We start from the raw sequence: 15,946 nt of genomic DNA on the forward strand, positions 1-15,946 counted from the left end.
GTTCCTCCTCGTGGCAAGGTCTATCCACTGTCGGTAGCGGAGAATGAGGCCATGGAGGAGTACGTGAAGGAGGCGCTTTCACGCAGACACATTCGCAAATCCTCGTCCCCGGCAGGGGCTGGATTTTTCTTTGTGAAAAAGAAGGGCGGTGAGTTGAGGCCTTGCATCGATTACAGGGGTCTCAATCGCATCACGGTCAAGAACGCTTACCCGATACCCTTGATTTCCGAGCTGTTCGATCGCCTTAAAGGGGCCACGGTCTTTACCAAACTCGACCTGAGGGCGATGAGTGGAAGACCGCGTTTAACACCAGGACCGGTCATTATGAATCCTTGGTTATGCCCTTTGGGTTGTGCAATGCGCCCGCAGTCTTTCAGGAATTCATTAACGATGTTTTCCGTGACCTGTTGCAGCAGTGTGTGGTGGTCTATTTGGATGACATCTTGGTATATTCTGAATCCATGGAGACCCACATTCTGGATGTCAGACGAGTGTTGCAACGGTTACGAGAGAACAAGCTGTTCGGTAAGCTTGAGAAATGCGAATTTCACCGATCCCAGGTAACCTTCTTAGGTTACATCATTTCCACTGAGGGGTTCTCCATGGATCCTGAGAAGGTTTCGGCTGTCCTACAGTGGCCCCAGCCCAGTGGTCTTCGCTCCCTGCAGCGCTTTTTGGGCTTCGCCAATTATTATCGGAAGTTCATCAGGGACTTTTCTATGCTAGCCAAGCCTCTCACGGATCTGACCAGGAAGGGCAGTAATTCCCAGGTCTGGCCGCTCGAGGCCATCCGAGCTTTTGAGGCTCTAAAGTCCGCCTTTGTGTCGGCTCCGATTCTGTCGCATCCCTACCCTGGGTTGCCCTTTGTCCTCGAGGTGGACGCGTCTGAGACGGGAGTAGGCGCCCTTCTGTCTCAGCGTAGAACACCAGAGGGTCCTCTGCTTCCTTGTGGGTTTTACTCCCGGAAACTGTCTTCCGCGGAGTGCAACTATCAGATTGGTGACAGGGAGTTATTGGCCATCGTGCAGGCCCTTAAAGAATGGAGGCACTTGCTTGAGGGTTCGGTGGTTCCGGTCCTCATCCTGACGGACCACAAGAATCTGACCTACCTTTCTGAGGCCAAGAGATTGACACCACGTCAGGCCAGATGGGCTCTGTTCTTGTCTCGTTTTAATTACGTGGTCTCCTACCTACCCGGTTCCAAGAACATCAGGGCGGATGCCTTATCACGGCAGTACTCCGACCTGTCCAGGAATGAGTCGATTCCGACTTCGGTCATACCTCCGAATCAGATCCTGGCCGCCATTCGCACCAGCCTGACCTCTCCCCTGGGTGAGCAGATTTTGGCGGCTCAATCTGGTGCTCCCTCTGGGAGACCCAACGGCAGATGTTTTGTGCCTGAGGAGTTGCGCACTCGGTTGTTGCGAACCTACCATAACTCCAAGACCGCGGGGCATCCTGGAAAGAATCAGCTGTCCTGGGCTGTTTCACGTCTGTTCTGGTGGCCTTCCCTACGTTCCGACATCGCCGCATATGTAGCGGCATGCTCCGTTTGTGCCCAGAGTAAGTCCCCTCGGCACCTTCCGTTGGGCCTTCTGCAACCCATAGCCACCGGGGAGCGCCCATGGTCACACCTGGGGATGGATTTCATTGTGGACCTCCCTGCATCCCGAGGCCATACGGTCATTCTCATGATTGTGGATCGATTTTCCAAAATGTGCCACTGTGTTCCTCTCAAGAAGTTACCCTCTGCACAGGATTTGGCCACGATTTTTGCCAGGGAGGTCTTCCGGTTGCACGGTTTGCCCAAGGAGATTGTGTCGGATCGGGGGAGTCAGTTTGTGTCCAGGTTCTGGCGCGCCTTTTGCTCCCAGTTGGGGATTCATCTCTCCTTCTCCTCGGCCTACCACCCTCAGTCCAATGGGGCCACAGAACGATCCAATCAGGCCTTGGAGTAATTCCTTCGTTGCTATGTCTCCGATCACCAAGACAATTGGGTTGACCTCCTGCCTTGGGCTGAGTTTGCCAGGAACACGGCGGTGAACTCTTCCTCTGGGACGTCTCCATTTATGGCCAATTATGGGTTATAACCTGCCGTGTTACTGGAGGTATTCTCTCCCCAGGATATTCCGGCTGTGGAGGATCACCTTTCCGTCCTACGTGCTTCTTGGGTACAGATCCAGAAGTCCCTTGAGGTCTCTGCGCAGCGCCAGAGACTCCAGGCTGATCGCAGACGAGCGCCTGCTCCTTCCTACCAGGCCGGAGACCGTGTATGGTTGTCCACCCGCAACCTCAACCTTCGAGTGCCCACTCCCAAGCTGGCGCCTCGCTTTGTTGGTCCCTTCCGAGTGCTTCGCAGGGTAAACCCGGTAGCCTATGCCCTTGCGCTTCCTCCTGGCATGCGGATCTCCAACGTGTTTCATGTCTCCCTGTTTCAAGTTCAGATGAAGGTCAAGGGTCAAAATGTAGGGCAGACCAGCTGTAAGCAAAGAAAACTTAGGTCAGGCATAGATAAATTAGATACAGGTCAGACAGAATGTATCAAGAAACAAGGACAAGCAGCTAGAAGAAAAAAAAAGGTTTTAGTTCTGTACCTCACTGTATTTTATTAATATTTATGTGCAACATGCAAAGATTTTAGAGCAAGACTAATTCTAAGACTTAGGTCATGACTTTAAGAAAGTTTCACCATATTTTCAGTTGTTTGTCAGGTATCTTGCCATTGCATCCCATGTTTGGAATTATTAATACATATATGTCATTATCAATACTAAAGTCACTGAAAGCAAACCTGTGGACTCTGCTAATCTGGTAAACTGGCTGCCAGCCTTTAGATAAGGCACCTCCAGGTATTATAATTTTACAATAGTTTTGGTGCACCCTGAAAGCTCTAGAACCCAGAATGTTCTTTAACACATATTGCTACTGTAATTTTGTGGTTTGGCTTTCTTCTCCTGTCCCCAATTCAATGGGCCATAAATCCATCATTAAGTTGTGGTGGTAGCCAATAAAAAAGAAATTTGTGACAGGAGACAGGCTAGAGAAAAAAACTTAAAAAAATTGATAAAAAAGGGGAAAAAATGCACTTGGCCCAAAAAACAATGTGAAGCAGCTAGCACTATACTCTAATACACAGTACCACAAATGGATATACAAAAGTGCAGTGCTAAACTTTATACTCATACATGTATTAGCAATAGACAAACATTGATTGATACATATGTGTAAAAACACATAATCCACTTCCAGCCTAACTGTGTGAATAATATGTTAAATAATGTAAAATCAAGCATAAAATAAACATGTCTCAATGAAGAGCCAAGGGACAAATGTGATCTTCATAGAATACAGCAGAAGACAGGCATGGAATGCAAAAGCCTTCAGATTTCAGCACAGAAGCACCACACAACACCCTATTGCAGCAAGCAGGGGGCTTACAATAATAAATGACCCTCAATAAGGAGTGTTCCAACTGTACTCCACACAGGCAATCACCTTAGTGCATGTTGGCATGCAGACAAAACAATGTTGTCCATTTAAATTCAGCTCATCAGTATAACCAATGTTCAAAGCATCAGCATAATGGAAAGAAAGAGACTCTCCATAGTGAAGATCAGCAGGTACAAAAGGGTTTATTTTATAAATTCACATGCAGTTGGTAGAGCATAAACAAGTGCTACTTTAATACAAATGGCTTCTCATGTAAGGATAAAACATGGCTGTGGCGATTCGCGCAAGTTCAGTAGAGTGTGTTCTTGCTCCTCTCTACATGTTTCGTCATATATGACGCTATCAGGGGCACTTTGACTTCAATTTCCGTAGTACAGTATTCAATTTAAGGGCTCCAGTGGTGCTTCAGACCAGAAGCTAGTTTATGACATTAGTACAGGCCCTTAATACAGTAAATACAGAAAACATTAACAATGTGTATAGCCAAAACTATTTTGTTTTGGATAGAGTAGGGGAGTTAGTTTATTTTTGGGCCCCTGTGTTCCATTTAGGGAATTTTTTTTCACTTCTTGACTTAGAGACAAGGCTGGAATTGAAAAGTATTTTCTGCAAAGTGAGACCAATTTCCCTCGTAGACAATTGACTTTGGAATAGGTGTACCTATTGGGAGATTTACCCTTACCTCTTGTTCTAAAGACACCTGTTGAAATTTGGAATTTGGGGAACGCAGACAGCAATACTGAATGACAGGAGTTCTTCATTTTCCTGACTCTGTTCAAATCTAAAAGAAATGGCTCATCTATGATGCCCTAATAATAGGACCTAGTACCAAAATCATAGATGAAAATAGATGTTGAAAGATTACATTTTCCAAGTGCTCTACAAGCCTTTTTCTAAAAGGGCTTTCAGATGGCTGTAGAAAGTAGTGCCATGAATACCTGGGTTTAGTTCGGGGCAGATTTGACAAAAAAGATTAAAGTGGTGAATCCAACCTCATTGAGGTAAAAAAAGCTTAAAGCAGTAATGGCCATTTTTTTAACTAATAGGCAAAGAAATTGTAATAAAAAGGGTATGAGGAGCTGGGCACTGCCCTGGGAACATGTACCCCCCCCCCCCCCCAAAAAAAAAAAATTCAATTGTTGGAGTGCTACACTATTAGTAATGCTTTTACAGGAATTACCAGAACCTGTCTGTAAAGTGTTGCATATGTACGATGTATGTTATTCTGTTTATAAACAAAGCAGGCAGGGATTCCCTTCATTTATACCAGACTCTTATTATAGATGAGAATCTAGTATAGGTGTTAAGGGGGGACCCCTCACAAAAAAAAAAAAAACGGTGAGTAGGTTATCCTCACAATTCACACCAGGCCCTTGGGACCCAAGAGACTAAAACAAAGTAAAATGGCATGGGCCCCCCCTAAATTTTTATTCCAGGTTCTTCAGTTCTAGTTTGCTGCCTAAAGGAATTCCACATGAAAATCAAGAAAAAAAAAAGAACAAGGTCCACCCAAAAATACAAAAAATAATAAATGTGTTATACTTACCTGCTCTGAGTAATGGTTTTGTAGAGAGCAGACCCAATCCTCCTCTTCTCGGGTCCCCCCGGCAGTGCTCCTCCCCATTAAGTGCCCCCCATAGCAAGCCGCTTTCAAAGAGAGAGCACAGCTCAGCCCTGCCCCTCCCTTGCTCCCTTTTCAATGGCTGTGATTGACAGCAGCAGGAGCATTCCCCTTTATGATGACAGTGGATCCTAATTCTGTATGAGGGCTTGATATGACTATTAGAGGGGATCATCACACTTTAGTTTTGTACAGTTCCGAAAATGTGTGGTAACGCACATGAGGCTTGTGTTACCATTCGTTTGCATCTGCGCTTTTCAGAATGCACAGCAACCCACAAGAAAATATATGCTTTGCCATGAGTTTCAAAAAAGTGCAGCAACCTGGCTCATGCTTGAATTACCATTCATTCATATCTGCGTGTTAAAGAATGCGCAGCAACCTGCAAGAAAACACACTCTTTGCCGTGCACTTCAAAGACAAACAGCAACGCTTGTCACGCTTGTGTTTCCCTTTGTTTACATCTGCACTTAAGCAAATGCATGGCAACGTAGGAAAGCGTACGCTTTGCCATTGTGGAGACGTGCTACAAGCGCGCCAAAATGAGTACTTTAAAAACATGTGACACTTCACGACTGAAAATGTTCTAGTGCTACTTTGGGGCATTTTGTCATGCTTAGGACAGCCCATTCAAGTGAATGAGCTGCCCTATGTGCAACACGCATTTACACTCGAAAAACATGTAAAAAATCGTGAGCGGGAACATGTGAATCGTGAGCACTCAGGCATGAATGGAATGTGCTTGAAAGAAAGTTTTAGGGAGCAGGAATGACCTGGGAGGAGATATGAGGGTTTAAGAAAAAAAACACATCCATCAAAGTGGTCTAGGAATGTTTTTTATCAGTAAAATTGCTTTGAAGTCACACCTGGTCACAGGAGAGTCATATAGCAAAGTGGTGCTGGAAGTTGCACAACTTTTAGGCTGCACTAGTGGGAACCAGGACTAATTGTGATCTATTCCATCCCTACCAGCATCAGCAAAGTTATCGTTCACAGCAGGCTGTGTATATTATATAAAAGGGTTTCCTTCTTGAATAATGCTGTGATGCCTTGAGGCGAAACTTGGGAGGTTTGGAAACTTTCTGTTGGTGTAACTGGGTGAGATTGAATGCTAATTATGATGTATTCAATCCAATTCCATCAGAGCTGTGATGGAAATGACATCATTTACAGCGTCTGAAAGACTGCAAAGGGGAGTGTACAGACTCTGGTCACTGCAGGAAGTGGCTGTGAAAGGAACAGAGTCTATCAACAGGATATGCAGTGTGTCACATAACACAAAGTAACAACTACTGTAAACTCAGAATATCAGGGAATCTGTAGACAACTGAGCAACATGGTACAGAGGTATGATCCATGCTGAGATTAATCATTTCATTCAGTTCTAGTGAACAGAAAGTTGGAATTCACCTTTAACCACAAGCAGAGCAACAGTTTTTTTTTCTTCTAAATTTAGGGTGCATATTTTTCAGCTGAATACCAAACAGGCTTAATTAAATCAGAATTTGTTTTTACTACATTATCAACACATGTTGCTAAGTTACAAATTTATAGATGTGAGGATCCTTGATTTTAAACCATGGTAACACAACACGCTCTGAAAACAAGAGTCTTGTCTATTGACTGGGTATTTTGGAATGCTGAACATATTTTGCCTGGTGTGAACTGTATTGCAAAAATGCTATACAATTCAGTACTATTTTAATGATCAAGTATAACTGTTTTAAAGTAGAGTAGAAAGAAGTTAAAACACCTTTCTGGTTTGTATTACCATCTGACTCACCATTAGGGAGTTTTGTCCTGGTGACAATTTTATCAGTTTTTTTTTTTGTTTAATAAGTTTTTATTGAAAAATGTGCAGAAGAAAAACAAAACAGCAACAAAGCACATTGTTACAGAGTATGTTAAGCTTGAGAAGAACATACAATTTTATCAGTTGAAGTAAAATTTTAAGTGGTTACCAGAACAGGCATAGAGGGGTAATCTTCCAATGGGGACACTAGTTCTGGTGACCTGGTGACATCCTTACTTTCAAGTGATTTCCTCCCACTTTCTTTTTTGGCTATAAAGCCAGAAGTCAACAGAAATCACTCCGATGGGACACAGATTTCAAGGTTATAACCCTCCCTTGCCCTATCCAAAATTAAAAAAGGTTTTGCCTTCAGCTCTATTTTAACCACTTGCCTACTGGGCACTTTCACCCCTTTCCTGCCCAGGCCAATTTTCAGCATTCAGCGCTGTCGCATTTTAAATGACAATTGCACGGTCATGCAATGCTGTACACATATGACATTTTTATCATTTTTTTTTCACACAAATAGAGCTTTCTTTTAGTGGTATTTAAAGAAAAAAGTTTTTCTTAGTTTCTGTTTTTTTGTAAATAAGTAATTTCTCTCCTTCACTGATGTGCACTGATGAGGCTAAACTGATGGGTACTGATAGGCTGCACTGATGGGCACTGATGAGGTGGCACTGAAGGGCACCGATTAGGTGGCACTAATGAGGCGGCACTAATATGCAGCTCTGATGGGCAGTGATAGGCAGCACTGATGAGCACTGATAGGTGGCACTGATGGGCACTGATAGTTGTCACTGATGGACACTGATAAATGGCATTTATGGGCACTGATATGTGGCATGGATAGATGACACTGATGGCAGCACTTATGACTGGCACTAATGGGCACTAATGGGTGGTGCTGATGAGCAGGCACTGATGGGCACTGAAAAGCAGCATTGATTGGCATCACTGATGGGCACTGATAGGCAGAACTAAGAGGCACTGATTGGCGTCATTGCTGGGCACTGACTGGCATCTCTGATGCAAGCTGTTGGGGCTGCACTGATCATCAGGGCACTGATGATCAGTGCCCTGATTATCTGTGCAGGTCCCCCCTGAGAGGAATTGCCCCCAATCAGCTCTCCTCTCCTCACACTGACACCTGTCAGTATGAAAAAGGAAAGCTGATAACTGGCATTTCCTTGTTTATATGTGATCAGCTGTAATTGTGCATAGCTGATCACATGGGTAATGAGCCGCGTCATTGGCTCTTTATCAAGATCTGGGGCGCACTGCCGATCTCCACATGCTCGCCCCCCCCCCTCCGGCGCACAAGAGCAGCGAGAGTGGGACAATGTCATTTGTTTGTTTTTTTTGACACATAATGGGGTGCTTCAGAACTTTGTTAAATGAGATTTCCTTTTGCAAAGGAATACTTAATAACATGCAAAAAAAAAAAAAATGTGCATTTTTTTTTTTTGCTTGCACATGAGCTGAATGCAACTACACTTACAAAGTGCAGTCTATTTTCCTTTAGTAAATCCACTGCATTGCCTTTTTACCAGTAAAGCTCACAGGAAGCACAATTACCATTTGCACTGTGGTCTTCTGATGCATCATATATTATAAACTGTACATTTTGTCATCTCTTATTGATCATTTTATGCTATTGTAAGATGTCTGTCCAATAGTAAAAACCTCTGTTGTACTTTTGGATTTGCTTTGATCAATAACTACATATATCAGAGCAAATTGGTGACCAGATGAAGCAGGATTGGTGGTCAGGATTAAAGTTCATGCATTGCTTCTAAAAGTCACTTTGGCTGCATCTCCATGGGAACAAATCTAAATGGGCACATAGTTTTGTGCATCTAATATGCAATAAGCAAATTAAATATTTGCATAAATAAATACTAATTTCTTGTTCCCTTTGGCTCACTGCAGGGGTAAAGTAAAGTAGAACTATAGGCAAAATCTTTTTATTCTCATTTTAGAAAGAGTAAGGGACGGTTATAACCCCTGTAAGGTTTAATTTACCAACTTTGTCCCATCGGGGAGATTTACCTTCACTTCCTGTCCCATAGCCAAACAGGAAGTGTGAGCAAATTCCTGCAAATTAAGGAAATCTCTTAGGTACCCTGTGGTCACCAGAACTAGTGTTCCCTTTGGAAGCTTTCCCCTCTGTTACTTTTTTGGGACAACCCAAAATTTGGGATTTTCTTTCTCTTTTTTTGTACTTTAACTTTCAATGTTAATGGTAAACAGGACACATAGAAAAGCTGAATCTCCCTAATGGGGGCAACGACAGCAATATAAACCGACAGGTGTTATAATCCACCTCTCCTGTATCCAAAACTGAAAAAGCGGGAAATTGTATCATACTTACCGTAATTTCCCTTTCCTGGTGCCAATCCATGGCAGCATACCAATGATAGAGCTCCGCCTCGACTCCTCCCTCAGGACTAGTGCATAGCATAAAAGACAAGAAGGTCCCTTCCCCCAGCATTCTCCTGTAATTTAGAATACCGAGGGTGGGAGCGTATGCTGCCATGGATTGGCACCAGGAAAGGGAAATTACGGTAAGTATGATACAATTTCCCGCTTTCCTGGTGCCTCCATGGCAGCATACCAATGATAAATAAATAGCTGACACGGGTGGGATAATGCACACAAAAAATAAATTTTATTCAGACAGAGGACATGGCTAAGCTTAGTGCCTTCCTTCCAAAGTTTACAGTTGAAAGGGATCCTGGATCAATTCTGTAATGCCTGATGAAAGTATGGCAAGAAGACCAGGATGCTGCCCTGCATACCGTCTCCAAGGAGACGTTGGCCCTAGCTGCCCAAGATGCTGCTACAGCCCTCATGGAATGAGCTTTCACCTGTGTTGGAGGCACCAACTTCTTGGATATGTACGTTTTTTTGATTAGCTTCACTATCCAGGAGGCTAGAGTTCTGCTAGTGGCATCTTTCCCTCTATTTTTCCCGTGAGGGATGATGAATAGTCTTTCCGATATCCTAAAAGATTTGGTGGCAGCCAAGTAGGCTTTAAGCACTCTGGCGATGTCTAATTCGTGGCAAGTATCGGAATCCATGTCAGTAAAAACTGGCCATGCCCAGGGTTCGCTTAGGAAAGCTGATGACGCCACTTTGGGGACAAAGCCATGAATCGGACGGAGTTCCACCCTATCCGGGAAAAAGGAAATGTGTTCCTCACCAATTCCTAGTGAGTGGAGTTCCGAAATTCTCTTTCCAGATGTTATGGCTAAGAGGAAGACCGTTTTTAATGTAAGATTCCAAAGTGAAATTTGCTCTACTGGGGCAAACGGCTGATCTGAGAGGACCTCTAAAACGAATGAAAGATCCCATTTTGGAAAGGAGCGCCTGGCCGGAGGGCGGATTCTTAATACTCCTCTCAAAAAGGTCATTACTAAGGGGTCTTCTGCCCACCTTCTATTGGATGCGGCCGATATTGCTGCTACCTGAACCTTTAGGGAGCTCAGACTAAGACCCAAATCTAGACCCGTCTGTAAAAAACTGAGGACGTCAATCGTAGAAGGAAAGATGGGGTTGAATCCTTTTCCAGAAGCAAAGGTTTGAAACTTGTTCCAGATTTTATTGTATACTGCCTTTGTGGAAGGCTTTCTTGCTCCTAGAAGGGTAGAGATGACCTCTGCGGAGCATCCTAGGTTTTCAAACCTCTGCCTTTCAGCTTCCAAACCAGAAGGTCCAGCTTGTGGGGATTCGGGTGAAAGATCCTGCCTTGGGATAACAGGTGAGGAAAGGAGGGGATCCTTGTCGGCGGTTCCAGGCTGAGATACATGGCTAGAGGGAACCATGGTCTCTTCGGCCAAAAGGGTAGTATTGCCAAGACTTGGACTTCTTCCTTCAGAAGTCTTGAGAGAAAACTCGCAATCAGTGGGCGAGGTGGAAAGGCATAAGCCGTCTTGAAGACCCATGGGCATACCAGAGCGTCCACTGCCTCGGCCGATGGGTGAGGAAAGCGGGAGAAGAAACGGGTCAACTTGTTGTTGCTCGGAGAGGCAAACAAATCTACCTGAGGATAGTCCCAGAGATTGACTATCTACTGGAAGATGTGGGGGTGTAGAGACCACTCGTTGCTGTCCGTGAAGTTCCTGGACAGCATATCTGCTTCCATATTCAAAGTGCCTGGAAGATACACAGCTTTCAGGCAGAGGAGATTCTTCTCTGCCCATAAGAGTATTGGCTCCACTTCCCTGAGAAGGGATCTGCTGTGTGTGCCCCCTTGTCTCTGAAGATAAGACACTGCTGCTCTGTTGTCCAGACGCAGTAATACTCTCTGACCCTTGATGATGGAAGTCAAGGCTAACAATGCTTGAAAAGCCGCTCTGATTTCTAGGATATTTGACACAACCCCGTTGGTAGGGAAAGGCCACCTTCCCTGTACCCTTGTCTCCCCGCAATGGGCTCCCCAGCCCTGTCCGCTGGCATCGGACGTAATTGTGATCCATGAGGAAGAGCCGAGGTGATGCGATTTGGAAAGAATTGTTGCATCTGTCCACCAGTGTAGGCTTCTGATTGTTGACGCTGACAGACTGATCTTTTGGGAAAGATGTAGTCTCTTCCACTGTGCCAGAAAGGCTACTTGGAAATGCCTCAGATGCCAGTGAGACCAGGGGACTAAAGGGATGCAGGCCGACATAGTGCCTATTAGACTCATGCATTGAGATGCTGTCAGGAAAGAACATCGCCGAACTTGGATCATTTTCTGAATAATGGCTTCCCTCTTCTGAGGAGGCAACGAAACTGAACTTTGTTTCGTGTTGAATAAGGCGCCCAGATAAATCATCTCTTGAGTAGGTATTAACTGGCTCTTCTGTAGGTTTATCAACCATTCCATTTCCGTTAATTCCTGCATTAACATTTCCTTGTGGACTATGAGCTGGTTTGGGTTGGAGGCCAGAAGCAAGATATCGTCTAAATAGTGGTAGACTCTTAGACCTCTCTCGAAGTGGAGCCAGGGATGAGATCAGTATCTTTGTGAAAACTCGTGGAGAGGTGGACAAGCCGAAGGGAAGGGCTTGGAATTGGAGGTGCAATTGTCCCACTGCGACTCTCAGGTATTTTGGAAAGAGGGGAGAATAGGGACATGCAAATATGCATCCTGCAGATCTATAGAGATCATCCAGTCCCCTGGCTGGATGGCATGGATAATCGTTTGCAGGGACTCCATTTTGAACTTTGAGAATAATGTGTCGATTTAGCTTCTTTAGGTCTATAACAGGTCTCCAACCTCCTGTTTTCTTTGGGACCAGAAAAAGGGTAGAATAGAATCCCTTGAAGTGCTCTTCCGAGGGAACAGGAACTGCCGCTTTCTGAAGCTGGAGAGATGACAGGAAACGAGACAGTGCTTGTGCCTTTTGATGGGAGGTCGGCCACGTTGTCTGTTGGAACGAATCTTGAGGAGGATGACCCAAAAAAACTCCAAAAATGGCCCCAACGAATAGTCGATAGAACCCAAGGATCCTGGCAGTGGCTTGCCCAGATTGGAAAAATTGTTTTAGCCTGGCTCCCACTGGGAGGGACAAGGCTAAGTTGGCGTCAAAAAGGTGTTGGCGCCTCTTGGGGAGCTGTAAGGACTTTATTTTTTCTGAAATTTAGGAAGGAAGCTTGAGTGCCTCTCCAGGGTCTCCTGCCCTCTCTGGCCTGTTTTGGCTGTCTGTAATCCCGCACATTAGATGGATGGAATCTTGCTGTAAATGGCCTTGACTTGCAAGCCCTTCTGTCTTGTGGAAGCATGCCCGATTTTCCGCCCGACACTCTCGAGATGGCTGTATTTAGTTGTTCCCCAAACAAATTTTTCCCATCAAATGGAATCTTGCACCAGTTCTGTTTGGATGCAGGATCAGCTATCCATGGTTTAAGCCATAAAGCTCTTTTTGCCATCACAGAATGGAGCATAGCTCTGGCTGAGCAGCGGATGGTATCAATTGCTGCTTCTCCCACAAAATCTGCCAAAATCTTGAGCTCTTCCAGGGCTTTGATTATGTCCTCCTTTGGGACGTCCCTCCTTAATTTCTCCCATTAAAGGGAAATAGATCTGTTTCTTTTTAAGGAATGGAAAATAGGATTTGGATTTTTGAGGAGTGTGATCTTCTACCTCCTCCCAGGCAAAAGCTTCTTTGACCGCCTGAATGAAGGGCTGAACCAAGGTATACTGGAACCCAGATGGATCCCGTTCATCTGAAGATCCCACCGAGTCTGACTCCCTGGCTGGATGCTCTACCGGATGTAAAGGAGTAATAGTTGCAGAGGGACAGGGCCTTTCGGTATCTGGAACATGAGCAGAAGATTCGGAAACAGATTGGGTCGGAGCCAATGCTAGCTCTGAAATTGAATCCTTAACCGTCTGTTTGATCAAGTCTACTACTTGTTTGCTTTCCTGCTCCCGATTGGCCGCATAATCTCTCAAGCAGTCCTTGCAGACTAATTTATCCGGGAGGGGATTTGCGCCACAAGCCCAGCATTTCTTCCTGGAAGTATGAGGAGGGGGAGATGGGGAATAGTCCCGCCTCCTTGATCTTGATCTTCCAGATCTGTGTTGTGAGGATCGGAATCTATATGGACTCTCGTCATCTCGATATCTTGAAGATTTCTCCGATCTCTTGGAATGGGCAGGGCTGGTGAGAGAGGGAAAATTCCCATCACTCAAAGGCACATGCTCTTTTTTTTTTTTTTAATACTCACGTAAAGTTGGTCCCATACCTATCAGAAGTGTGAGGATCTTTTGCATGAGTGACTCATGATGGCTTACAAGCAGCAGGGTCAGGAGAGAGAGGGAGAGAGAGAGAGAGAGAGAGAGAGAGAGAGAGAGAGAGAGAGAGAGAGAGAGAGAGAGAGAGAGAGAGAGAGAGAGAGAGAGAGAGAGAGAGAGAGAGAGACAGACAGAGACAGAGAGAGGAGAGACAGACAGAGACAAAAAATCCCCATTTTTTTTTTTTTAAAGACAATAGGGATGAAGAAAAAGAAAAGGAGAGAGGGAATAAAACTGTCAGACCTATACAAGACAGATACGCATATACACAGACGCACACATATATATATTATATACACATATATACATATATATATATACACACACACACACACACACACATATATACATATATATATACATATACACACATACACATATACACACATACACATACATATATACACACATACACACACATAGCTGCACAACTATACCCACAGATATACCTGTACAGATTTTAAATAAAAATTTACTTTACCTAAGGGCAGGGAAAGGAGCACTTGAAGATCTTCTCATAGAGGCAGATCCCAGCAAGATGCCTCCTTATATCTTTAATTAGGGAAAGGGAGAGCCTGATGGACAAAACTGCTGCTCATAGTTTACTTTGATTGCTTTAGGGAAAGCGAGCACTGCTTTCCCCCAACAAACATGGCCGGCGACTAACACACTATACAATTTTCTTTAGATTTTTTCCTCCAGACCTACCAAAACCATATAACATGAGGCCAAACCTAAACACCCCCAACCTGCATGCAATCAGGCAGGCCCCTGCACCACACAGAAAAGACAAATCTAAAGGAAATCTGACAACAAAAGTTGCACAGTGTGTATCCAGCTTAAGAGGTAACTTTTTGGGAAAAAGGACAAACCCCTAAAAAAAAAACGCATTACTACCAGAATATAAGGAAGAAAAAAAAATAACAAAATATGCCTAACTAATAACATCATTTAGTGACAGTAACCTGAAAAAAGGGGAGAAATGGAAAATAAGACATTGATAACACATACAGTAGCCTTAAAGAAACCAGTGAAATATATAAATGAAACAGATAAAATAAAGGGAAAACCTGACCCGGCTGTTTTGCAGAAACGACTCATCCATAATTTTCCAGAAACTGCAGACTGCGTTCCTATGAGGAAACTCTGCTTTGACCCCAAAAGATCCACAGAAGGGGTTCCCTGCCTTATTAGTGCTATGAGCGACCCAAGAGCAGGGACTGCGTCTGGGAGAGGCTGAACCCAGCGGAAGCTGCCAAACTAAGTAAGGCAGAGGTAGGGACATACTGCTAACTCTTCACCAGTTCCAGAGGTATGAGGAAAAAAAGGAGAATGCTGGGGGAAGGGACCTTCTTGTCTTTTATGCTATGCACTAGTCCTGAGGGAGGAGTCGAGGCGGAGCTCTATCATTGGTATGCTGCCATGGAGGCACCAGGAAAAAGTTTTGCTTTTAGTTGAACTTTAACCCTTTCATGCCCAAAGGTGATTTATGTCTATAGGCATTGGCCAAATTTAGCAGCATGAATCAGTTTGCTTGACATTAATTATTTGACTAGTTTGCATACCTAAGTAATACCGTTATTTATAATTTTTAAGAACACACAGGTGTTTATTTGGTATATTGTTTTAATAAAAAACGTTTTTGTTTTGTTTTCACTAGTTCTAACTTTTAATTTTGAATGCATAGCCACCTCTGGCCTGTCTGGCAAGTAATGTGCTTTTTCTGTATTTGAGATTTTATCTCTGCAACTTGGCTCACTGATTTCATTAAATACAGGTAGCCACCAGAGAAAGAATGTGGAATAATTACAATATGAGGAGCTAAGGGGTCTTTTTTTTTAAGTTTTCATACAATATTACATGACAAAATTACTATGAATTCTACTATATCATAATTACTCAAAATAACAGTGCACTGAAAATACACTTAGGTTTCCCTTTTATGCAAAATAAAAATGTAATAAAAAAAAAAAAAAAATCTATAAACCTTGTTTTTTTCTTGCAAGACAGGATGGTAAAAATTACTTTTTTTTTTTTTTTTCAACAGTGTCATTTATTTCATCGTGATCAGAACCATATGGGCAAAGAGTAAATCACATTCTGTGATCATTTCCAACTGTTCTGGTAAGAAATGTTTCATTCGTATAATTTTTAATAGTAATAATACTTCATGCTTAACCACTTAAGCCCCGGAGGATTTGGCTGCTAAAAGACCAGGGGGTATTTTGCGATTTTTTACTGCGTGACTTTAACGGACCATTGCGTGGTCGTGCAACGCTGTACCTAAACGAATTTGATG

General features: G+C 43.8%; 1 protein-coding gene across 1 annotated transcript in view; it reads left to right on the forward strand.

The window, feature by feature from the left end:
- The window catches only part of NPSR1 (neuropeptide S receptor 1), a 387,050-nt gene that overhangs the window by 293,783 nt on the left and 77,321 nt on the right, over window positions 1–15,946 (forward strand). The window contains exon 6 of the mRNA XM_082259924.1: window positions 15,695–15,771. Within this exon, the coding sequence (XP_082116050.1) occupies window positions 15,695–15,771 (77 nt within the window). The remainder of the gene's footprint in view (window positions 1–15,694; window positions 15,772–15,946) is intronic.

This window comes from Pelophylax lessonae (genome assembly GCF_965119305.1).
Source record: "Pelophylax lessonae genome assembly, chromosome: 5".
NCBI lineage: Eukaryota > Metazoa > Chordata > Amphibia > Anura > Ranidae > Pelophylax > Pelophylax lessonae.